At 45.9% G+C, this 23,784-nt stretch overlaps 1 protein-coding gene across 1 annotated transcript in view; it reads right to left on the bottom strand.

Moving 5' to 3' along the window:
• Nucleotides 1–23,784, bottom strand: part of LOC127918499 (caskin-1-like) — a 66,811-nt gene that overhangs the window by 41,416 nt on the left and 1,611 nt on the right. The window contains exons 2-4 of the mRNA XM_052501829.1: nt 19,715–19,825; nt 17,001–17,102; nt 1,240–1,378 (exon numbers count right to left, since the gene is read on the bottom strand). Of these exons, the coding sequence (XP_052357789.1) occupies nt 1,240–1,378; nt 17,001–17,102; nt 19,715–19,825 (352 nt within the window). The remainder of the gene's footprint in view (nt 1–1,239; nt 1,379–17,000; nt 17,103–19,714; nt 19,826–23,784) is intronic.

The following is a 23,784-nucleotide window of genomic DNA, read 5'->3' as shown; positions in this document are numbered from 1 at the left end:
AGTCTAGCTACATTTTCAGATATTACATTAAACTTTTTTTTAAAATCAGAAAGTCATTTTCATTGCAAGTTAAAGTGTACTGTTCGGCTAGCTAGCGAAATGTTAGCTCGCTGGCTCGCCAGCTAGCGAACGTTGGCTCGCTGGCTTGCTGGCTCGCTAGCTAACAAAATTTTAGCTTGCTGGCTCGTTAGCTAGCGAAACGGTAGCTTGCTGGCTCGCTAGCTAACATTACATATCTGTGTAGTAATATTAGAATCCCAGTAATAAATTGTCATTGGTAGTTATAGCCTAATGCTAGCTAGCTTTTTTTTACTTTTGGAGGTTTGTAACAGAGTTCAGGGGTCAGGTTGGTAGTAACAGAGTTCAGGGGTCAGGTTGGGAGTAACAGAGTTCAGGGGTCAGGTTGGTAGTAACAGAGTTCAGGGGTCAGGTTGGTAGTAACAGAGTTCAGGGGTCAGGTTGGTAGTAACAGAGTTCAGGGGTCAGGTTGGTAGTAACAGAGTTCAGGGGTCAGGTTGGTAGTAACAGAGTTCAGGGGTCAGGTTGGTAGTAACAGAGTTCAGGGGTCAGGTTGGTAGTAACAGAGTTCAGGGGTCAGGTTGGTAGTAACAGAGTTCAGGGGTCAGGTTGGTAGTAACAGAGTTCAGGGGTCAGGTTGGTTTGATCAGGGGAAGTTAGTAACAGAGTTCAGGGGTCAGGTTGGTAGTGAGAGTTCAGGGGTCAGGTTGGTTTGATCGGGGGAGGTTATTAACAGAGTTCAGGGGTCAGGTTGGTTTGATCAGGGGAGGTTAGTAACAGAGTTCAGGGGTCAGGTTGGTAGTAACAGAGTTCAGGGGTCAGGTTGGTTTGATCAGGGGCAGCTAGTAACAGAGTTTTAATATCGATCAGGGCTGAGATTGGACGGAAGGAGATCCATTTTTCGGTCTTTAAATCGATAACGTTCATAAGCCGTCTCATATTAAAGGGTCAGTATGCTACATCCATTCTCCTTTTGATATTTGATCACATCTGTTTTCAAGTGAACGGGGAGTTCAGGTGACAGGTGGTCATTTTAACATCCACGTTCAAAGATGAGACGGCAGGGATACATTCAGTCGCCTTGCTTCTGTCTTTAAACTGTGTGTGTGTGTGTGTGTGTGTGTGTGTGTGTGTGTGTGTGTGTGTGTGTGTGTGTGTGTGTGTGTGTGTGTGTGTGTGTGTGTGTGTGTGTGTGTGTGTGTGTGTGTGTGTACGTCCTACCCAGCTTCATGATGCCTATCTCCTGCAGGTCCTCCCAGGTGATGTCTGTGATGAAGTCAATGTTTTCATATCCGTTCTGCACCAGAACCTGCTGGTACTGACTCAGCCCTATCGCTGACAACCACTCTGCCAGGCTGGCCTAAACACACACACACACACACACACACACACACAATAGTTAGTACAGGCTCAGCCATATCGCCGACTACCACTCTACCACCTAGTTACAACAACAACAACAACCCCACCTCTTTAAGGAATACCTAGGATAGGATAAAGTAATCCTTTTCACCCCTTCTCACCCCCTTAAAAGATTTAGATGCACTATTGTAAAGTGGCTGTTCCACTGGATGTCATAAGGTGAATGCACCAATTTGTAAGTCGCTCTGGATAAGAGCGTCTGCTAAATGAGTTAAATGTAAAATGTAAATGTCTCAGGTCAGTTACTAACAGGTTTCTGGTCAGTTACTAACAGGTTTCAGGTCAGTTACTAACAGGTTTCAGGTCAGTTACTAACAGGTTTCTGGTCAGTTACTAACAGGTCTCAGTCAGTTACTAACAGGTTTCTGGTCAGTTACTAACAGGTCTCAGGTCAGTTACTAACAGGTTTCTGGTCAGTTACTAACAGGTCTCAGGTCAGTTACTAACAGGTCTCAGGTCAGTTACTAACAGGTCTCAGGTCAGTTACTAACAGGTCTCAGGTCAGTTACTAACAGGTCTCAGGTCAGTTACTAACAGGTCTCAGGTCAGTTACTAACAGGTCTCAGGTCAGTTACTAACAGGTCTCAGGTCAGTTACTAACAGGTCTCAGGTCAGTTACTAACAGGTTTCAGGTCAGTTACTAACAGGTCTCAGGTCAGTTACTAACAGGTCTCAGGTCAGTTACTAACAGGTTTCAGGTCAGTTACTAACAGGTCTCAGGTCAGTTACTAACAGGTCTCAGGTCAGTTACTAACAGGTCTCAGGTCAGTTACTAACAGGTCTCTGGTCAGTTACTAACAGGTTTCTGGTCAGTTACTAACAGGTTTCTGGTCAGTTACTAACAGGTCTCAGGTCAGTTACTAACAGGTCTCAGGTCAGTTACTAACAGGTTTCTGGTCAGTTACTAACAGGTCTCAGGTCAGTTACTAACAGGTCTCAGGTCAGTTACTAACAGGTTTCTGGTCAGTTACTAACAGGTCTCAGGTCAGTTACTAACAGGTCTCAGGTCAGTTACTAACAGGTCTCAGGTCAGTTACTAACAGGTCTCAGGTCAGTTACTAACAGGTCTCAGGTCAGTTACTAACAGGTTTCTGGTCAGTTACTAACAGGTTTCTGGTCAGTTACTAACAGGTCTCAGGTCAGTTACTAACAGGTCTCAGGTCAGTTACTAACAGGTTTCAGGTCAGTTACTAACAGGTCTCTGGTCAGTTACTAACAGGTCTCTGGTCAGTTACTAACAGGTCTCTGGTCAGTTACTAACAGGTCTCAGGTCAGTTACTAACAGGTCTCAGGTCAGTTACTAACAGGTCTCAGGTCAGTTACTAACAGGTCTCAGGTCAGTTACTAACAGGTCTCAGGTCAGTTACTAACAGGTTTCTGGTCAGTTACTAACAGGTCTCAGGTCAGTTACTAACAGGTCTCAGGTCAGTTACTAACAGGTCTCAGGTCAGTTACTAACAGGTCTCAGGTCAGTTACTAACAGGTCTCAGGTCAGTTACTAACAGGTCTCTGGTCAGTTACTAACAGGTTTCTGGTCAGTTACTAACAGGTTTCTGGTCAGTTACTAACAGGTCTCAGGTCAGTTACTAACAGGTCTCAGGTCAGTTACTAACAGGTTTCTGGTCAGTTACTAACAGGTCTCAGGTCAGTTACTAACAGGTCTCAGGTCAGTTACTAACAGGTTTCTGGTCAGTTACTAACAGGTCTCAGGTCAGTTACTAACAGGTCTCAGGTCAGTTACTAACAGGTTTCTGGTCAGTTACTAACAGGTCTCAGGTCAGTTACTAACAGGTCTCAGGTCAGTTACTAACAGGTTTCTGGTCAGTTACTAACAGGTTTCTGGTCAGTTACTAACAGGTCTCTGGTCAGTTACTAACAGGTCTCAGGTCAGTTACTAACAGGTCTCTGGTCAGTTACTAACAGGTCTCAGGTCAGTTACTAACAGGTCTCAGGTCAGTTACTAACAGGTCTCAGGTCAGTTACTAACAGGTCTCAGGTCAGTTACTAACAGGTCTCAGGTCAGTTACTAACAGGTTTCTGGTCAGTTACTAACAGGTCTCAGGTCAGTTACTAACAGGTCTCAGGTCAGTTACTAACAGGTCTCAGGTCAGTTACTAACAGGTCTCAGGTCAGTTACTAACAGGTCTCAGGTCAGTTACTAACAGGTCTCAGGTCAGTTACTAACAGGTCTCAGGTCAGTTACTATCAGGTCTCAGGTCAGTTACTAACAGGTCTCAGGTCAGTTACTAACAGGTCTCAGGTCAGTTACTAACAGGTTTCTGGTCAGTTACTAACAGGTTTCTGGTCAGTTACTAACAGGTCTCTGGTCAGTTACTAACAGGTCTCAGGTCAGTTACTAACAGGTCTCAGGTCAGTTACTAACAGGTCTCTGGTCAGTTACTAACAGGTCTCAGGTCAGTTACTAACAGGTCTCAGGTCAGTTACTAACAGGTCTCAGGTCAGTTACTAACAGGTTTCTGGTCAGTTACTAACAGGTCTCAGGTCAGTTACTAACAGGTCTCAGGTCAGTTACTAACAGGTCTCAGGTCAGTTACTAACAGGTCTCAGGTCAGTTACTAACAGGTCTCAGGTCAGTTACTAACAGGTCTCAGGTCAGTTACTAACAGGTTTCTGGTCAGTTACTAACAGGTTTCTGGTCAGTTACTAACAGGTCTCTGGTCAGTTACTAACAGGTCTCAGGTCAGTTACTAACAGGTTTCTGGTCAGTTACTAACAGGTCTCAGGTCAGTTACTAACAGGTCTCAGGTCAGTTACTAACAGGTCTCAGGTCAGTTACTAACAGGTCTCAGGTCAGTTACTAACAGGTCTCAGGTCAGTTACTAACAGGTCTCAGGTCAGTTACTAACAGGTCTCAGGTCAGTTACTAACAGGTTTCTGGTCAGTTACTAACAGGTTTCTGGTCAGTTACTAACAGGTCTCTGGTCAGTTACTAACAGGTCTCAGGTCAGTTACTAACAGGTCTCTGGTCAGTTACTAACAGGTCTCAGGTCAGTTACTAACAGGTCTCAGGTCAGTTACTAACAGGTCTCAGGTCAGTTACTAACAGGTCTCAGGTCAGTTACTAACAGGTCTCAGGTCAGTTACTAACAGGTTTCTGGTCAGTTACTAACAGGTCTCAGGTCAGTTACTAACAGGTCTCAGGTCAGTTACTAACAGGTCTCAGGTCAGTTACTAACAGGTCTCAGGTCAGTTACTAACAGGTCTCAGGTCAGTTACTAACAGGTCTCAGGTCAGTTACTAACAGGTCTCAGGTCAGTTACTATCAGGTCTCAGGTCAGTTACTAACAGGTCTCAGGTCAGTTACTAACAGGTCTCAGGTCAGTTACTAACAGGTTTCTGGTCAGTTACTAACAGGTTTCTGGTCAGTTACTAACAGGTCTCTGGTCAGTTACTAACAGGTCTCAGGTCAGTTACTAACAGGTCTCAGGTCAGTTACTAACAGGTCTCTGGTCAGTTACTAACAGGTCTCAGGTCAGTTACTAACAGGTCTCAGGTCAATTACTAACAGGTCTCAGGTCAGTTACTAACAGGTCTCAGGTCAGTTACTAACAGGTCTCAGGTCAGTTACTAACAGGTTTCTGGTCAGTTACTAACAGGTTTCTGGTCAGTTACTAACAGGTTTCTGGTCAGTTACTAACAGGTCTCAGGTCAGTTACTAACAGGTCTCAGGTCAGTTACTAACAGGTTTCAGGTCAGTTACTAACAGGTCTCAGGTCAGTTACTAACAGGTCTCAGGTCAGTTACTAACAGGTCTCAGGTCAGTTACTAACAGGTCTCAGGTCAGTTACTAACAGGTCTCAGGTCAGTTACTAACAGGTCTCTGGTCAGTTACTAACAGGTCTCTGGTCAGTTACTAACAGGTCTCTGGTCAGTTACTAACAGGTCTCAGGTCAGTTACTAACAGGTCTCAGGTCAGTTACTAACAGGTCTCAGGTCAGTTACTAACAGGTCTCAGGTCAGTTACTAACAGGTTTCAGGTCAGTTACTAACAGGTTTCAGGTCAGTTACTAACAGGTCTCAGGTCAGTTACTAACAGGTCTCAGGTCAGTTACTAACAGGTCTCAGGTCAGTTACTAACAGGTCTCAGGTCAGTTACTAACAGGTTTCTGGTCAGTTACTAACAGGTCTCAGGTCAGTTACTAACAGGTCTCAGGTCAGTTACTAACAGGTCTCAGGTCAGTTACTAACAGGTTTCTGGTCAGTTACTAACAGGTTTCTGGTCAGTTACTAACAGGTCTCAGGTCAGTTACTAACAGGTCTCAGGTCAGTTACTAACAGGTCTCAGGTCAGTTACTAACAGGTCTCAGGTCAGTTACTAACAGGTCTCAGGTCAGTTACTAACAGGTCTCAGGTCAGTTACTAACAGGTTTCTGGTCAGTTACTAACAGGTCTCAGGTCAGTTACTAACAGGTCTCAGGTCAGTTACTAACAGGTCTCAGGTCAGTTACTAACAGGTCTCAGGTCAGTTACTAACAGGTCTCAGGTCAGTTACTAACAGGTCTCAGGTCAGTTACTAACAGGTCTCAGGTCAGTTACTAACAGGTCTCAGGTCAGTTACTAACAGGTTTCTGGTCAGTTACTAACAGGTTTCTGGTCAGTTACTAACAGGTCTCTGGTCAGTTACTAACAGGTCTCAGGTCAGTTACTAACAGGTCTCAGGTCAGTTACTAACAGGTCTCAGGTCAGTTACTAACAGGTCTCTGGTCAGTTACTAACAGGTCTCAGGTCAGTTACTAACAGGTCTCAGGTCAGTTACTAACAGGTCTCAGGTCAGTTACTAACAGGTCTCAGGTCAGTTACTAACAGGTCTCAGGTCAGTTACTAACAGGTTTCTGGTCAGTTACTAACAGGTTTCTGGTCAGTTACTAACAGGTCTCAGGTCAGTTACTAACAGGTCTCAGGTCAGTTACTAACAGGTTTCAGGTCAGTTACTAACAGGTCTCTGGTCAGTTACTAACAGGTCTCAGGTCAGTTACTAACAGGTTTCTGGTCAGTTACTAACAGGTCTCAGGTCAGTTACTAACAGGTCTCAGGTCAGTTACTAACAGGTCTCAGGTCAGTTACTAACAGGTCTCAGGTCAGTTACTAACAGGTCTCAGGTCAGTTACTAACAGGTTTCAGGTCAGTTACTAACAGGTCTCAGGTCAGTTACTAACAGGTCTCAGGTCAGTTACTAACAGGTCTCGGGTCAGTTACTAACAGGTCTCAGGTCAGTTACTAACAGGTTTCTGGTCAGTTACTAACAGGTTTCTGGTCAGTTACTAACAGGTCTCAGGTCAGTTACTAACAGGTCTCAGGTCAGTTACTAACAGGTCTCAGGTCAGTTACTAACAGGTCTCAGGTCAGTTACTAACAGGTCTCAGGTCAGTTACTAACAGGTTTCTGGTCAGTTACTAACAGGTCTCTGGTCAGTTACTAACAGGTCTCAGGTCAGTTACTAACAGGTTTCTGGTCAGTTACTAACAGGTCTCAGGTCAGTTACTAACAGGTTTCTGGTCAGTTACTAACAGGTTTCTGGTCAGTTACTAACAGGTCTCAGGTCAGTTACTAACAGGTCTCAGGTCAGTTACTAACAGGTCTCAGGTCAGTTACTAACAGGTCTCAGGTCAGTTACTAACAGGTCTCAGGTCAGTTACTAACAGGTTTCTGGTCAGTTACTAACAGGTCTCTGGTCAGTTACTAACAGGTCTCAGGTCAGTTACTAACAGGTCTCAGGTCAGTTACTAACAGGTCTCAGGTCAGTTACTAACAGGTCTCAGGTCAGTTACTAACAGGTCTCAGGTCAGTTACTAACAGGTCTCAGGTCAGTTACTAACAGGTCTCAGGTCAGTTACTAACAGGTCTCAGGTCAGTTACTAACAGGTCTCAGGTCAGTTACTAACAGGTTTCTGGTCAGTTACTAACAGGTTTCTGGTCAGTTACTAACAGGTCTCTGGTCAGTTACTAACAGGTCTCAGGTCAGTTACTAACAGGTCTCAGGTCAGTTACTAACAGGTCTCAGGTCAGTTACTAACAGGTCTCAGGTCAGTTACTAACAGGTCTCAGGTCAGTTACTAACAGGTCTCAGGTCAGTTACTAACAGGTCTCAGGTCAGTTACTAACAGGTCTCAGGTCAGTTACTAACAGGTCTCTGGTCAGTTACTAACAGGTCTCTGGTCAGTTACTAACAGGTCTCAGGTCAGTTACTAACAGGTCTCAGGTCAGTTACTAACAGGTCTCAGGTCAGTTACTAACAGGTCTCAGGTCAGTTACTAACAGGTCTCAGGTCAGTTACTAACAGGTCTCAGGTCTCTCAGGTCAGTTACTAACAGGTCTCAGGTCAGTTACTAACAGGTCTCAGGTCAGTTACTAACAGGTTTCTGGTCAGTTACTAACAGGTCTCTGGTCAGTTACTAACAGGTCTCTGGTCAGTTACTAACAGGTCTCAGGTCAGTTACTAACAGGTTTCTGGTCAGTTACTAACAGGTCTCAGGGTCTCAGGTCAGTTACTAACAGGTCTCAGGTCAGTTACTAACAGGTCTCAGGTCAGTTACTAACAGGTCTCAGGTCAGTTACTAACAGGTCTCAGGTCAGTTACTAACAGGTCTCTGGTCAGTTACTAACAGGTCTCTGGTCAGTTACTAACAGGTCTCAGGTCAGTTACTAACAGGTCTCAGGTCAGTTACTAACAGGTCTCAGGTCAGTTACTAACAGGTCTCAGGTCAGTTACTAACAGGTCTCAGGTCAGTTACTAACAGGTCTCAGGTCAGTTACTAACAGGTCTCAGGTCAGTTACTAACAGGTCTCAGGTCAGTTACTAACAGGTCTCTGGTCAGTTACTAACAGGTCTCAGGTCAGTTACTAACAGGTCTCAGGTCAGTTACTAACAGGTCTCAGGTCAGTTACTAACAGGTCTCAGGTCAGTTACTAACAGGTCTCAGGTCAGTTACTAACAGGTCTCAGGTCAGTTACTAACAGGTCTCAGGTCAGTTACTAACAGGTCTCAGGTCAGTTACTAACAGGTTTCAGTTACTAACAGGTGGTCAGTTACTAACAGGTCTCTGGTCAGTTACTAACAGGTCTCAGGTCAGTTACTAACAGGTCTCAGGTCAGTTACTAACAGGTCTCAGGTCAGTTACTAACAGGTCTCAGGTCAGTTACTAACAGGTCTCTGGTCAGTTACTAACAGGTCTCAGGTCAGTTACTAACAGGTCTCAGGTCAGTTACTAACAGGTCTCAGGTCAGTTACTAACAGGTCTCAGGTCAGTTACTAACAGGTCTCAGGTCAGTTACTAACAGGTTTCTGGTCAGTTACTAACAGGTTTCTGGTCAGTTACTAACAGGTCTCAGGTCAGTTACTAACAGGTCTCAGGTCAGTTACTAACAGGTCTCAGGTCAGTTACTAACAGGTCTCAGGTCAGTTACTAACAGGTTTCTGGTCAGTTACTAACAGGTCTCAGGTCAGTTACTAACAGGTCTCAGGTCAGTTACTAACAGGTCTCAGGTCAGTTACTAACAGGTCTCAGGTCAGTTACTAACAGGTTTCTGGTCAGTTACTAACAGGTCAGTTACTAACAGGTCTCAGGTCAGTTACTAACAGGTTTCTGGTCAGTTACTAACAGGTCAGTTACTAACAGGTTTCTGGTCAGTTACTAACAGGTCAGTTACTAACAGGTCTCAGGTCAGTTACTAACAGGTTTCTGGTCAGTTACTAACAGGTCTCTGGTCAGTTACTAACAGGTTTCTGGTCAGTTACTAACAGGTCTCAGGTCAGTTACTAACAGGTTTCTGGTCAGTTACTAACAGGTCTCAGGTCAGTTACTAACAGGTCTCAGGTCAGTTACTAACAGGTCTCAGGTCAGTTACTAACAGGTCTCAGGTCAGTTACTAACAGGTCTCAGGTCAGTTACTAACAGGTCAGTTACTAACAGGTTTCTGGTCAGTTACTAACAGGTCTCTGGTCAGTTACTAACAGGTCTCAGGTCAGTTACTAACAGGTCTCAGGTCAGTTACTAACAGGTCTCTGGTCAGTTACTAACAGGTCTCAGGTCAGTTACTAACAGGTCTCAGGTCAGTTACTAACAGGTCTCAGGTCAGTTACTAACAGGTCTCAGGTCAGTTACTAACAGGTCTCAGGTCAGTTACTAACAGGTCTCAGGTCAGTTACTAACAGGTCTCAGGTCAGTTACTAACAGGTCTCAGGTCAGTTACTAACAGGTCTCAGGTCAGTTACTAACAGGTCTCAGGTCAGTTACTAACAGGTCTCAGGTCAGTTACTAACAGGTCTCAGGTCAGTTACTAACAGGTCTCAGGTCAGTTACTAACAGGTCTCAGGTCAGTTACTAACAGGTCTCAGGTCAGTTACTAACAGGTCTCAGGTCAGTTACTAACAGGTTTCTGGTCAGTTACTAACAGGTTTCTGGTCAGTTACTAACAGGTCTCTGGTCAGTTACTAACAGGTCTCTGGTCAGTTACTAACAGGTCTCAGGTCAGTTACTAACAGGTCTCAGGTCAGTTACTAACAGGTCTCAGGTCAGTTACTAACAGGTCTCAGGTCAGTTACTAACAGGTCTCAGGTCAGTTACTAACAGGTCTCAGGTCAGTTACTAACAGGTTTCTGGTCAGTTACTAACAGGTTTCTGGTCAGTTACTAACAGGTCTCAGGTCAGTTACTAACAGGTCTCAGGTCAGTTACTAACAGGTCTCAGGTCAGTTACTAACAGGTCTCAGGTCAGTTACTAACAGGTCTCAGGTCAGTTACTAACAGGTCTCAGGTCAGTTACTAACAGGTCTCAGGTCAGTTACTAACAGGTCTCAGGTCAGTTACTAACAGGTCTCAGGTCAGTTACTAACAGGTCTCAGGTCAGTTACTAACAGGTCTCAGGTCAGTTACTAACAGGTCTCAGGTCAGTTACTAACAGGTTTCTGGTCAGTTACTAACAGGTTTCTGGTCAGTTACTAACAGGTCTCTGGTCAGTTACTAACAGGTCTCAGGTCAGTTACTAACAGGTCTCTGGTCAGTTACTAACAGGTCTCAGGTCAGTTACTAACAGGTCTCAGGTCAGTTACTAACAGGTCTCAGGTCAGTTACTAACAGGTCTCAGGTCAGTTACTAACAGGTCTCAGGTCAGTTACTAACAGGTTTCTGGTCAGTTACTAACAGGTCTCAGGTCAGTTACTAACAGGTCTCAGGTCAGTTACTAACAGGTCTCAGGTCAGTTACTAACAGGTCTCAGGTCAGTTACTAACAGGTCTCAGGTCAGTTACTAACAGGTCTCAGGTCAGTTACTAACAGGTCTCAGGTCAGTTACTATCAGGTCTCAGGTCAGTTACTAACAGGTCTCAGGTCAGTTACTAGTTACAGGTTTCTGGTCAGTTACTAACAGGTTTCTGGTCAGTTACTAACAGGTCTCTGGTCAGTTACTAACAGGTCTCAGGTCAGTTACTAACAGGTCTCAGGTCAGTTACTAACAGGTCTCAGGTCAGTTACTAACAGGTCTCAGGTCAGTTACTAACAGGTCTCAGGTCAGTTACTAACAGGTCTCAGGTCAGTTACTAACAGGTCTCAGGTCAGTTACTAACAGGTTTCTGGTCAGTTACTAACAGGTTTCTGGTCAGTTACTAACAGGTCTCTGGTCAGTTACTAACAGGTCTCAGGTCAGTTACTAACAGGTCTCAGGTCAGTTACTAACAGGTCTCAGGTCAGTTACTAACAGGTCTCAGGTCAGTTACTAACAGGTCTCAGGTCAGTTACTAACAGGTCTCAGGTCAGTTACTAACAGGTCTCAGGTCAGTTACTAACAGGTCTCAGGTCAGTTACTAACAGGTCTCAGGTCAGTTACTAACAGGTCTCAGGTCAGTTACTAACAGGTCTCAGGTCAGTTACTAACAGGTCTCAGGTCAGTTACTAACAGGTCTCAGGTCAGTTACTAACAGGTCTCAGGTCTCAGGTCAGTTACTAACAGGTCTCAGGTCAGTTACTAACAGGTCTCAGGTCAGTTACTAACAGGTCTCAGGTCAGTTACTAACAGGTCTCAGGTCAGTTACTAACAGGTCTCAGGTCAGTTACTAACAGGTTTCTGGTCAGTTACTAACAGGTTTCTGGTCAGTTACTAACAGGTCTCTGGTCAGTTACTAACAGGTCTCAGGTCAGTTACTAACAGGTCTCAGGTCAGTTACTAACAGGTCTCTGGTCAGTTACTAACAGGTCTCTGGTCAGTTACTAACAGGTCTCAGGTCAGTTACTAACAGGTCTCAGGTCAGTTACTAACAGGTCTCAGGTCAGTTACTAACAGGTCTCAGGTCAGTTACTAACAGGTCTCAGGTCAGTTACTAACAGGTTTCTGGTCAGTTACTAACAGGTTTCTGGTCAGTTACTAACAGGTTTCTGGTCAGTTACTAACAGGTCTCAGGTCAGTTACTAACAGGTCTCAGGTCAGTTACTAACAGGTCTCAGGTCAGTTACTAACAGGTCTCAGGTCAGTTACTAACAGGTCTCAGGTCAGTTACTAACAGGTCTCAGGTCAGTTACTATCAGGTCTCAGGTCAGTTACTAACAGGTCTCAGGTCAGTTACTAACAGGTCTCAGGTCAGTTACTAACAGGTTTCTGGTCAGTTACTAACAGGTTTCTGGTCAGTTACTAACAGGTCTCTGGTCAGTTACTAACAGGTCTCAGGTCAGTTACTAACAGGTCTCAGGTCAGTTACTAACAGGTCTCTGGTCAGTTACTAACAGGTCTCAGGTCAGTTACTAACAGGTCTCAGGTCAGTTACTAACAGGTCTCAGGTCAGTTACTAACAGGTCTCAGGTCAGTTACTAACAGGTCTCAGGTCAGTTACTAACAGGTTTCTGGTCAGTTACTAACAGGTTTCTGGTCAGTTACTAACAGGTCTCAGGTCAGTTACTAACAGGTCTCAGGTCAGTTACTAACAGGTCTCAGGTCAGTTACTAACAGGTCTCAGGTCAGTTACTAACAGGTCTCAGGTCAGTTACTAACAGGTCTCAGGTCAGTTACTAACAGGTCTCAGGTCAGTTACTAACAGGTCTCAGGTCAGTTACTAACAGGTCTCAGGTCAGTTACTAACAGGTTTCTGGTCAGTTACTAACAGGTTTCTGGTCAGTTACTAACAGGTCTCTGGTCAGTTACTAACAGGTCTCAGGTCAGTTACTAACAGGTCTCTGGTCAGTTACTAACAGGTCTCAGGTCAGTTACTAACAGGTCTCAGGTCAGTTACTAACAGGTCTCAGGTCAGTTACTAACAGGTCTCAGGTCAGTTACTAACAGGTCTCAGGTCAGTTACTAACAGGTCTCAGGTCAGTTACTAACAGGTTTCTGGTCAGTTACTAACAGGTTTCTGGTCAGTTACTAACAGGTCTCTGGTCAGTTACTAACAGGTCTCAGGTCAGTTACTAACAGGTCTCTGGTCAGTTACTAACAGGTCTCAGGTCAGTTACTAACAGGTCTCAGGTCAGTTACTAACAGGTCTCAGGTCAGTTACTAACAGGTCTCAGGTCAGTTACTAACAGGTTTCTGGTCAGTTACTAACAGGTCTCAGGTCAGTTACTAACAGGTCTCAGGTCAGTTACTAACAGGTCTCAGGTCAGTTACTAACAGGTCTCAGGTCAGTTACTAACAGGTCTCAGGTCAGTTACTAACAGGTCTCAGGTCAGTTACTAACAGGTCTCAGGTCAGTTACTAACAGGTCTCAGGTCAGTTACTAACAGGTCTCAGGTCAGTTACTAACAGGTCTCAGGTCAGTTACTAACAGGTCTCAGGTCAGTTACTAACAGGTTTCTGGTCAGTTACTAACAGGTTTCTGGTCAGTTACTAACAGGTCTCTGGTCAGTTACTAACAGGTCTCTGGTCAGTTACTAACAGGTCTCTGGTCAGTTACTAACAGGTCTCAGGTCAGTTACTAACAGGTCTCAGGTCAGTTACTAACAGGTCTCTGGTCAGGTCTCAGGTCAGTTACTAACAGGTCTCAGGTCAGTTACTAACAGGTCTCAGGTCAGTTACTAACAGGTCTCTGGTCAGTTACTAACAGGTCTCAGGTCAGTTACTAACAGGTCTCTGGTCAGTTACTAACAGGTTTCTGGTCAGTTACTAACAGGTCTCAGGTCAGTTACTAACAGGTCTCAGGTCAGTTACTAACAGGTCTCAGGTCAGTTACTAACAGGTCTCAGGTCAGTTACTAACAGGTCTCAGGTCAGTTACTAACAGGTCTCAGGTCAGTTACTAACAGGTCTCAGGTCAGTTACTAACAGGTCTCAGGTCAGTTACTAACAGGTCTCAGGTCAGTTACTAACAGGTCTCAGGTCAGTTACTAACAGGTCTCAGGTCAGTTACTAACAGGTTTCTGGTCAGTTACTAACAGGTTTCTGGTCAGTTACTAACAGGTCTCTGGTCAGTTACTAACAGGTCTCAGGTCAGTTACTAACAGGTCTCTGGTCAGTTACTAACAGGTCAGTCTCAGGTCAGTTACTAACAGGTCTCAGGTCAGTTACTAACAGGTCTCAGGTCAGTTACTAACAGGTCTCAGGTCAGTTACTAACAGGTCTCAGGTCAGTTACTAACAGGTTTCTGGTCAGTTACTAACAGGTCTCAGGTCAGTTACTAACAGGTCTCAGGTCAGTTACTAACAGGTCTCAGGTCAGTTACTAACAGGTCTCAGGTCAGTTACTAACAGGTCTCAGGTCAGTTACTAACAGGTCTCAGGTCAGTTACTAACAGGTCTCAGGTCAGTTACTAACAGGTCTCAGGTCAGTTACTAACAGGTCTCAGGTCAGTTACTAACAGGTTTCTGGTCAGTTACTAACAGGTTTCTGGTCAGTTACTAACAGGTCTCTGGTCAGTTACTAACAGGTCTCAGGTCAGTTACTAACAGGTCTCAGGTCAGTTACTAACAGGTCTCAGGTCAGTTACTAACAGGTCTCAGGTCATTTACTAACAGGTCTCAGGTCTGTTACTAACAGGTCTCAGGTCAGTTACTAACAGGTCTCAGGTCAGTTACTAACAGGTTTCTGGTCAGTTACTAACAGGTTTCTGGTCAGTTACTAACAGGTTTCTGGTCAGTTACTAACAGGTCTCAGGTCAGTTACTAACAGGTCTCAGGTCAGTTACTAACAGGTCTCAGGTCAGTTACTAACAGGTCTCAGGTCAGTTACTAACAGGTCTCAGGTCAGTTACTAACAGGTCTCAGGTCAGTTACTAACAGGTCTCAGGTCAGTTACTAACAGGTCTCTGGTCAGTTACTAACAGGTCTCAGGTCAGTTACTAACAGGTTTCTGGTCAGTTACTAACAGGTCTCAGGTCAGTTACTAACAGGTCTCAGGTCAGTTACTAACAGGTCTCAGGTCAGTTACTAACAGGTTTCTGGTCAGTTACTAACAGGTTTCTGGTCAGTTACTAACAGGTCTCAGGTCAGTTACTAACAGGTCTCAGGTCAGTTACTAACAGGTCTCAGGTCAGTTACTAACAGGTCTCAGGTCAGTTACTAACAGGTCTCAGGTCAGTTACTAACAGGTTTCTGGTCAGTTACTAACAGGTCTCAGGTCAGTTACTAACAGGTCTCAGGTCAGTTACTAACAGGTTTCTGGTCAGTTACTAACAGGTCTCAGGTCAGTTACTAACAGGTCTCAGGTCAGTTACTAACAGGTCTCAGGTCAGTTACTAACAGGTCTCAGGTCAGTTACTAACAGGTCTCAGGTCAGTTACTAACAGGTTTCTGGTCAGTTACTAACAGGTTTCTGGTCAGTTACTAACAGGTTTCTGGTCAGTTACTAACAGGTCTCTGGTCAGTTACTAACAGGTCTCAGGTCAGTTACTAACAGGTCTCAGGTCAGTTACTAACAGGTCTCAGGTCAGTTACTAACAGGTCTCTGGTCAGTTACTAACAGGTCTCAGGTCAGTTACTAACAGGTCTCAGGTCAGTTACTAACAGGTCTCAGGTCAGTTACTAACAGGTTTCTGGTCAGTTACTAACAGGTTTCTGGTCAGTTACTAACAGGTCTCTGGTCAGTTACTAACAGGTCTCAGGTCAGTTACTAACAGGTCTCAGGTCAGTTACTAACAGGTCTCAGGTCAGTTACTAACAGGTCTCTGGTCAGTTACTAACAGGTCTCAGGTCAGTTACTAACAGGTCTCAGGTCAGTTACTAACAGGTCTCAGGTCAGTTACTAACAGGTCTCAGGTCAGTTACTAACAGGTTTCTGGTCAGTTACTAACAGGTCTCTGGTCAGTTACTAACAGGTCTCAGGTCAGTTACTAACAGGTCTCAGGTCAGTTACTAACAGGTCTCAGGTCAGTTACTAACAGGTCTCAGGTCAGTTACTAACAGGTCTCAGGTCAGTTACTAACAGGTCTCTGGTCAGTTACTAACAGGTCTCAGGTCAGTTACTAACAGGTCTCAGGTCAGTTACTAACAGGTCTCAGGTCAGTTACTAACAGGTCTCAGGTCAGTTACTAACAGGTTTCTGGTCAGTTACTAACAGGTTTCTGGTCAGTTACTAACAGGTCTCAGGTCAGTTACTAACAGGTTTCAGGTCAGTTACTAACAGGTCTCAGGTCAGTTACTAACAGGTTTCTGGTCAGTTACTAACAGGTCTCAGGTCAGTTACTAACAGGTCTCAGGTCAGTTACTAACAGGTCTCAGGTCAGTTACTAACAGGTTTCAGGTCAGTTACTAACAGGTCTCAGGTCAGTTACTAACAGGTCTCAGGTCAGTTACTAACAGGTTTCTGGTCAGTTACTAACAGGTCAGTTACTAACAGGTCTCAGGTCAGTTACTAACAGGTTTCTGGTCAGTTACTAACAGGTCTCTGGTCAGTTACTAACAGGTTTCTGGTCAGTTACTAACAGGTCTCAGGTCAGTTACTAACAGGTTTCTGGTCAGTTACTAACAGGTCTCAGGTCAGTTACTAACAGGTTTCTGGTCAGTTACTAACAGGTCTCAGGTCAGTTACTAACAGGTCTCAGGTCAGTTACTAACAGGTCTCAGGTCAGTTACTAACAGGTCTCAGGTCAGTTACTAACAGGTTTCTGGTCAGTTACTAACAGGTTTCTGGTCAGTTACTAACAGGTCTCTGGTCAGTTACTAACAGGTCTCAGGTCAGTTACTAACAGGTCTCAGGTCAGTTACTAACAGGTCTCAGGTCAGTTACTAACAGGTTTCTGGTCAGTTACTAACAGGTTTCTGGTCAGTTACTAACAGGTCTCTGGTCAGTTACTAACAGGTCTCAGGTCAGTTACTAACAGGTTTCTGGTCAGTTACTAACAGGTCTCAGGTCAGTTACTAACAGGTTTCTGGTCAGTTACTAACAGGTCTCAGGTCAGTTACTAACAGGTCTCAGGTCAGTTACTAACAGGTCTCAGGTCAGTTACTAACAGGTCTCAGGTCAGTTACTAACAGGTCTCAGGTCAGTTACTAACAGGTCTCTGGTCAGTTACTAACAGGTCTCAGGTCAGTTACTAACAGGTTTCTGGTCAGTTACTAACAGGTCTCAGGTCAGTTACTAACAGGTCTCAGGTCAGTTACTAACAGGTCTCAGGTCAGTTACTAACAGGTTTCTGGTCAGGGAGCCACTCGGTGACGATGAGTTTGTTGATCTCTGATGTCATCTTCTTTCTGTGGCCTGGTTTGGTCACTCCGATGGCCGTGAGATCCTACACACACACACACACACACACACACACACACACACACACACACACACACACACACACACACACACACACCACACACACACACACACAACACCAAGGAGAAATAGGTGAGACTTCCAAACTCTCCACAGATACACACACTTTATTACCACAGACACCACAGACACCACCCGCACCAGACACTACAGACACCAGACACCTGACACCATTCAAACCACAGACACCTGACACCAGACACCACCCGCACCAGACACTACAAACACCAAACACCAGACACCAGACACCACCCGCACCAGACACTACAGACACCACAGACACCACAGACACCACCCGCACCTGACACCACAGACACCTGACACCAGACACCAGACACCTGACACCAGACACCAGACACCAGACACCTGACACCAGACACCAGACACCAGACACCTGACACCAGACACTACAGACACCAGACACCTGACACCAGACACCTGACACCACAGACACCACAGAAAACCTAGACATCACATACACCACAGACATACACAGTGTCCAGGTGACAAGCTGTACCACAGGACAGGAAGGTAAATGTCCCCAGAGGGAAATGAAGGTGAAGAGGAGAGAGAGGATGTTGGCAGTGAGAAAGAAGCGTTGTATCACTAGACCCCAGCTCCACCCACAGTCTGGCTCCACCCACAGTCTGGCTCCACCCACAGTCTGGCTCCACCCACAGCAGGGCTCCACCTATCTACAGTCTGGCCACACCCACAGCATACTGTACCATAGGACAGGAAGGTAAATGTCCCCAAAGGGAAATGAAGGTGAAGAGTGTGGGTAGAGTCCAGTCAGTGTGTGGGTAGAGTCCAGTCAGTGTGTGGGTAGAGTCCAGTCAGTGTGTGGGTAGAGTCCAGTCAGTGTGTGGGTAGAGTCCAGTCAGTGTGTGGGTAGAGTCCAGTCAGTGTGTGGGTAGAGTCCAGTCAGTGTGTGGGTAGAGTCCAGTCAGTGTGTGGGTAGAGTCCAGTCAGTGTGTGGGTAGAGTCCAGTCAGTGTGTGGGTAGAGTCCAGTCAGTGTGTGGGTAGAGTCCAGTCAGTGTGTGGGTAGAGTCCAGTCAGTGTGTGGGTAGAGTCCAGTCAGTGTGTGGGTAGAGTCCAGTCAGTGTGCGGGTAGAGTCCAGTCAGTGTGCGGGTAGAGTCCAGTCAGTGTGCGGGTAGAGTCCAGTCAGTGTGCGGGTAGAGTCCAGTCAGTGTGCGGGTAGAGTCCAGTCAGTGTGCGGGTAGAGTCCAGTCAGTGTGCGGGTAGAGTCCAGTCAGTGTGCGGGTAGAGTCCAGTCAGTGTGTAGAGTCGGGTAGAGTCCAGTCAGTGTGCGGGTAGAGTCCAGTCAGTGTGCGGGTAGAGTCCAGTCAGTGTGCGGGTAGAGTCCAGTCAGTGTGTGGGTAGAGTCCAGTCAGTGTGCGGGTAGAGTCCAGTCAGTGTGCGGGTAGAGTCCAGTCAGTGTGCGGGTAGAGTCCAGTCAGTGTGCGGGTAGAGTCCAGTCAGTGTGTGGGTAGAGTCCAGTCAGTGTGTGGGTAGAGTCCAGTCAGTGTGCGGGTAGAGTCAGTGTGCGGGTAGAGTCCAGTCAGTGTGCGGGTAGAGTCAGTGTGCGGGTAGAGTCCAGTCAGTGTGCGGGTAGAGTCCAGTCAGTGTGCGGGTAGAGTCCAGTCAGTGTGCGGGTAGAGTCCAGTCAGTGTGCGGGTAGAGTCCAGTCAGTGTGCGGGTAGAGTCCAGTCAGTGTGCGGGTAGAGTCCAGTCAGTGTGCGGGTAGAGTCAGTGTGCGGGTAGAGTCCAGTCAGTGTGCGGGTAGAGTCCAGTCAGTGTGTGGGTAGAGTCAGTGTGTGGGTAGAGTCCAGTCAGTGTGTGGGTAGAGTCAGTGTGTGGGTAGAGTCCAGTCAGTGTGCGGGTAGAGTCAGTGTGCGGGTAGAGTCCAGTCAGTGTGTGGGTAGAGTCAGTGTGTGGGTAGAGTCCAGTCAGTGTGTGGGTAGAGTCAGTGTGTGGGTAGAGTCCAGTCAGTGTGCGGGTAGAGTCAGTGTGCGGGTAGAGCCAGTGTGTGGGTAGAGTCCAGTCAGTGTGTAGATAGACTCTATGATTTATTTCTCATCTAGGGGTGTAATTGTACCACTAGTCTGAGGTACACACACAGCGGGAGACACACACACACACACACACACACACACACACACACACACACACACACACACACACACACACACACACACACACACACACACACACACACACACACACACACACACACACACACACACACACACACACACACACACACACACACAGGACTTTGTCATAGGAGGAGCTCTGAGTCCATCTGCTCTAAAGGCTGTCCTGTCCTGGCCAATCACAGACGAGGTCCTGGGCATGCTCAGTGACTGGAGTGACTGTCCTAGAGGAAACTGGTGTCTGGGGGGGGGGGTGTATGCATCTGAACTGTCTTCAGTTTTACTGGTGGGAGGGTGGGTGGGGGGTTGCCAAGGCAACTGCTTTATGATCAGTGAGTGAACAGTGAGGTGACGGGGTGTAGAGCGTGACTTTAACTTTCAGGTTAAAGGATAGGGGTCAGAGGTCAGGGGTTCCTTACCTCTGGGGTCATTCTGCTAATGGTGGCTATGTCATACCCGGCGCTGATGAAGTTTGGAGCGTAGACCTGCAGCTGAAAGTCACTCAGCCATTGGATAACAGCCTCAGAGCTCTAGGAGAGAGAAGACAGGTGGAGTTCTGTCACTACGGCTGGCCCTGGGCTAACGGCTAATGGCTAATGCTAATGGCTAACCGCTAACGGCTAACCACTACCGGCTAATGGCTAACCGCTAACGGCTAACCGCTAACGGCTAACCACTAATGGCTAAAGGCTAACCACTAACGGCTAATGGCTAACCGCTAACGGCTAAAGGCTAATCACTCGTAGAGGCTAAAAGCTATGGGCTAAACACCTCTAACAGCTGAAGGCTAAAGACTAGCTAAGAATAACAAGAGAGGAGAGGAGGACTAGGTAGGTGGCTAAAGGCTAACGGCCAGGAGCTACTAGAGGAGGGAGAGAGGGAGGAGACTGGCTCTGTCTGGGTGAGCTATTGGAGAAGATGGAGGAGGGAGAAGACAGGCTCTCTCTTCAAGCTATTGGAGAAGATGGACGAGGGAGAAGACAGGCTCTGTCTGGGTGAGCTATTGGAGAAGATGGAGGAGGGAGAAGACAGGCTCTCTCTTCAAGCTATTGGAGAAGATGGAGGAGGGAGAAGACAGGCTCTGTCTGGGTGAGCTATTGGAGAAGATGGAGGAGGGAGAAGACAGGCTCTCTCTTCAAGCTATTGGAGAAGATGGACGAGGGAGAAGACAGGCTCTGTCTGGGTGAGCTATTGGAGAAGATGGAGGAGGGAGAAGACAGGCTCTCTCTTCAAGCTATTGGAGAAGATGGAGGAGGGAGAAGACAGGCTCTGTCTGGGTGAGCTATTGGAGAAGATGGAGGAGGGGAAAGACAGGCTCTGTCTGGTAAGCTATTGGAGAAGATGGAGGAGGGAGAAGACAGGCTCTGTCTGGGTGAGCTATTGGATAAGATGGAAGGGTGGACCTGGCTCTGTCTGGTGAGCTATTGGATAAGATGGAGGAGGGGAAAGACATGGTCTGGGTGAGCTATTGGAGAAGATGGAAGGGTGGACCTGGCTCTGTCTGGTGAGCTATTGGATAAGATGGAGGAGGGAGAGAGGGAGGAGACAGGCTCTGTCTGGGTGAGCTATTAGATAAGATGGAAGGGTGGACCTGGCTCTGTCTGGTGAGTTATTGGAGAAGATGGAGGAGGGAGAAGACTGGCTCTGTCTGGTGAGCTATTGGAGAAGATGGAGGAGGGAGAATACTGGCTCTGTCTGGTGAGCTATTGGAGAAGATGGAGGAGGTAGAAGACTGGCTATGTCTGGGTGAGCTATTGGAGAAGATGGAGGAGGGAGAAGACAGGCTCTGTCTGGGTGAGCTATTGGAGAAGATGGAGGAGGGAGAAGACTGGCTCTGTCTGGGTGAGCTATTGGATAAGATGGAAGGGTGGACCTGGCTCTGTCTGGGTGAGCTATTGGAGAAGATGGAGGAGGGAGAAGACAGGCTCTGTCTGGGTGAGCTATTGGAGAAGATGGAGGAGGGAGAAGACATGCTCTGTCTAGCTGAGCTATTGGAGAAGATGGAGGAGGGAGAAGACTGGCTCTGTCTGGGTGAGTTATTGGAGAAGATGGAGGAGGGAGAAGACAGGCTCTGTCTGGGTGAGCTATTGGAGAAGATGGAGGAGGGAGAAGACTGGCTCTGTATGGGTGAGCTATTGGAGAAGATGGAGGAGGGAGAGAGGGAGGAGACTGGCTCTGTCTGAGTGAGCTATTGGAGAAGATGGAGGAGGGAGAAGACATGCTCTGTCTAGCTGAGCTATTGGAGAAGATGAGGGAGGGAGAAGACAGGCTCTGTCTGGGTGAGCTATTGGAGAAGATGGAGGAGGGAGAAGACTGGCTCTGTCTGGGTGAGCTATTGGAGAAGATGGAGGAGGGAGAAGACATGCTCTGTCTAGCTGAGCTATTGGAGAAGATGGAGGAGGGAGAAGAAAGGCTATATCTGGGTGAGCTATTGGAGAAGATGGAGGAGGGAGAAGACATGCTCTGTCTAGCTGAGCTATTGGAGAAGATGGAGGAGGGAGAAGAAAGGCTATATCTGGGTGAGCTATTGGAGAAGATGGAGGAGGGAGAAGACTGGCTCTGTCTGGGTGAGCTATTGGAGAAGATGGAGGAGGGAGAAGACATGCTCTGTCTAGCTGAGCTATTGGAGAAGATGGAGGAGGGAGAAGACATTCTCTGTCGAGCTGAGCTATTGGAGAAGATGGAGGAGGGAGAAGAAAGGCTATATCTGGGTGAGCTATTGGAGAAGATGGAAGGGTGGACCTGGCCAATCACATCCAGAGATTGTAGACAACCCACTCTGAGGATTCTGATGTGGTGAAGTCTGCTCCAGAGACTTCCTCTATCACAAACAGCTGCACTATCATGCTCTGTCCACTGAGGGGCAGCAGAGAGTCCAGGAGAACTCAGCCATGCCCAGTCCACCAGCACCTCTTTCTCCCTTATCCCCCCTTTCTTCCCACCCACTCTGCTCAGGACTGGACCACGGGTCACACGGAGGGGGAGAGGAGGGGAGGAGGAGGGAGGATCTGGAACTAACAGATAGCCATGCGAACCTACACACCCTGCTGGGGAAAAACATGTTCATCAGATGGCTGTGATCTGATCTAGCTATCTCATACACACACTTCCATCTTACTGGTCCTGCCAACACACACACACACACACACACACACACACACACACACACACACACACACACACACACACACACACACACACACACACGCTAGGGTAACTAAGATCAAGATGGCTCAGCCTACAGTATAGTGTAGTATATATACAGTGTGTAATATATATATCAGTTTAGTATATATACCGTATAGTATAATATATAGATCAGTATATTATATATACAGCATAGTGTAGTATATATACAGTATAGTGTAGTATATATTCAGTTTAGCATATATACAGTAAAGTATAATATATATATCAGTATAGTATATATACTGTATAGTGTATATACCGTATATTACAGTATATATCCAGTATAGTATATATACAGTGTAGTATAATATATATACAGTATAGTACCGTATTTACAGTATATATACAGTATAGTATTGTGTATATACAGTATAGCATCGTGTATATCCAGTATATTACAGTATATATCCAATATAGTATATATCCAGTACAGTATATATACAGTGTAGTATAATATATATCCAGAATAGTACCGTGTGTATATATATATATATATATATAGTATAGTGTATATACAGTATGGTATAGCATATATACAGTATATTATAGCGTATATACAGTATAGTGTATATATACAGTATAGTATAGTACATATCAGTTTAGTATATATCCAGTATAGTAAATGTATATCGGGTATACTATATATCCAATGTAGTATAGTGTGTATATATATAGTATATCTCCAGTATAGTATATATCCAGTATAGTAAATGTATATACAGTATAGTATATATCCAGTATAGTAAATATATATAGAGTATAGTATATATCCAATATAGTATAGTATATATCCAGTATAGTATACATACTGTATAATATAGTTAAATATACAGTATAGTATATCTCCAGTATAGTATATATCCAGTATATTATACTGTATATACAGTATAGTACATGTATATATAATATAGTATATATCCAATATGGTATTGTGTGTATATATATAGTATAGTATATCTCCAATATGGTATAGTATATATATATATATATATATATAGTATAGGCTCATATCAGAGAAGTTTAGAGAACACAAAACAACGTCCCTGGGCAGCAAACAAGGAAAATAGGGTTGGAGGAGGAACAGGGAGGAGGAGGAACACGGAGATGGAGGAGGAGGAACACGGAGATGGAGGAGGAGGAACACGGAGATGGAGGAGGAGGAACACGGAGATGGAGGAGGAGGAACACGGAGGAGGAGGAACACGGAGGAGGAGGAACACAGAGATGGAGGAGGAGGAACACAGAGATGGAGGAGGAGGAACACAGAGATGGAGGAGGAGGAACACAGAGATGGAGGAGG

Source organism: Oncorhynchus keta, unplaced genomic scaffold, assembly GCF_023373465.1.
Source record: "Oncorhynchus keta strain PuntledgeMale-10-30-2019 unplaced genomic scaffold, Oket_V2 Un_contig_14350_pilon_pilon, whole genome shotgun sequence".
Classification (NCBI taxonomy): domain Eukaryota; kingdom Metazoa; phylum Chordata; class Actinopteri; order Salmoniformes; family Salmonidae; genus Oncorhynchus; species Oncorhynchus keta.
The sequence above is the reverse complement of the archived record's forward strand: the minus strand, read 5'-3'. Positions and strand labels throughout refer to the sequence as shown.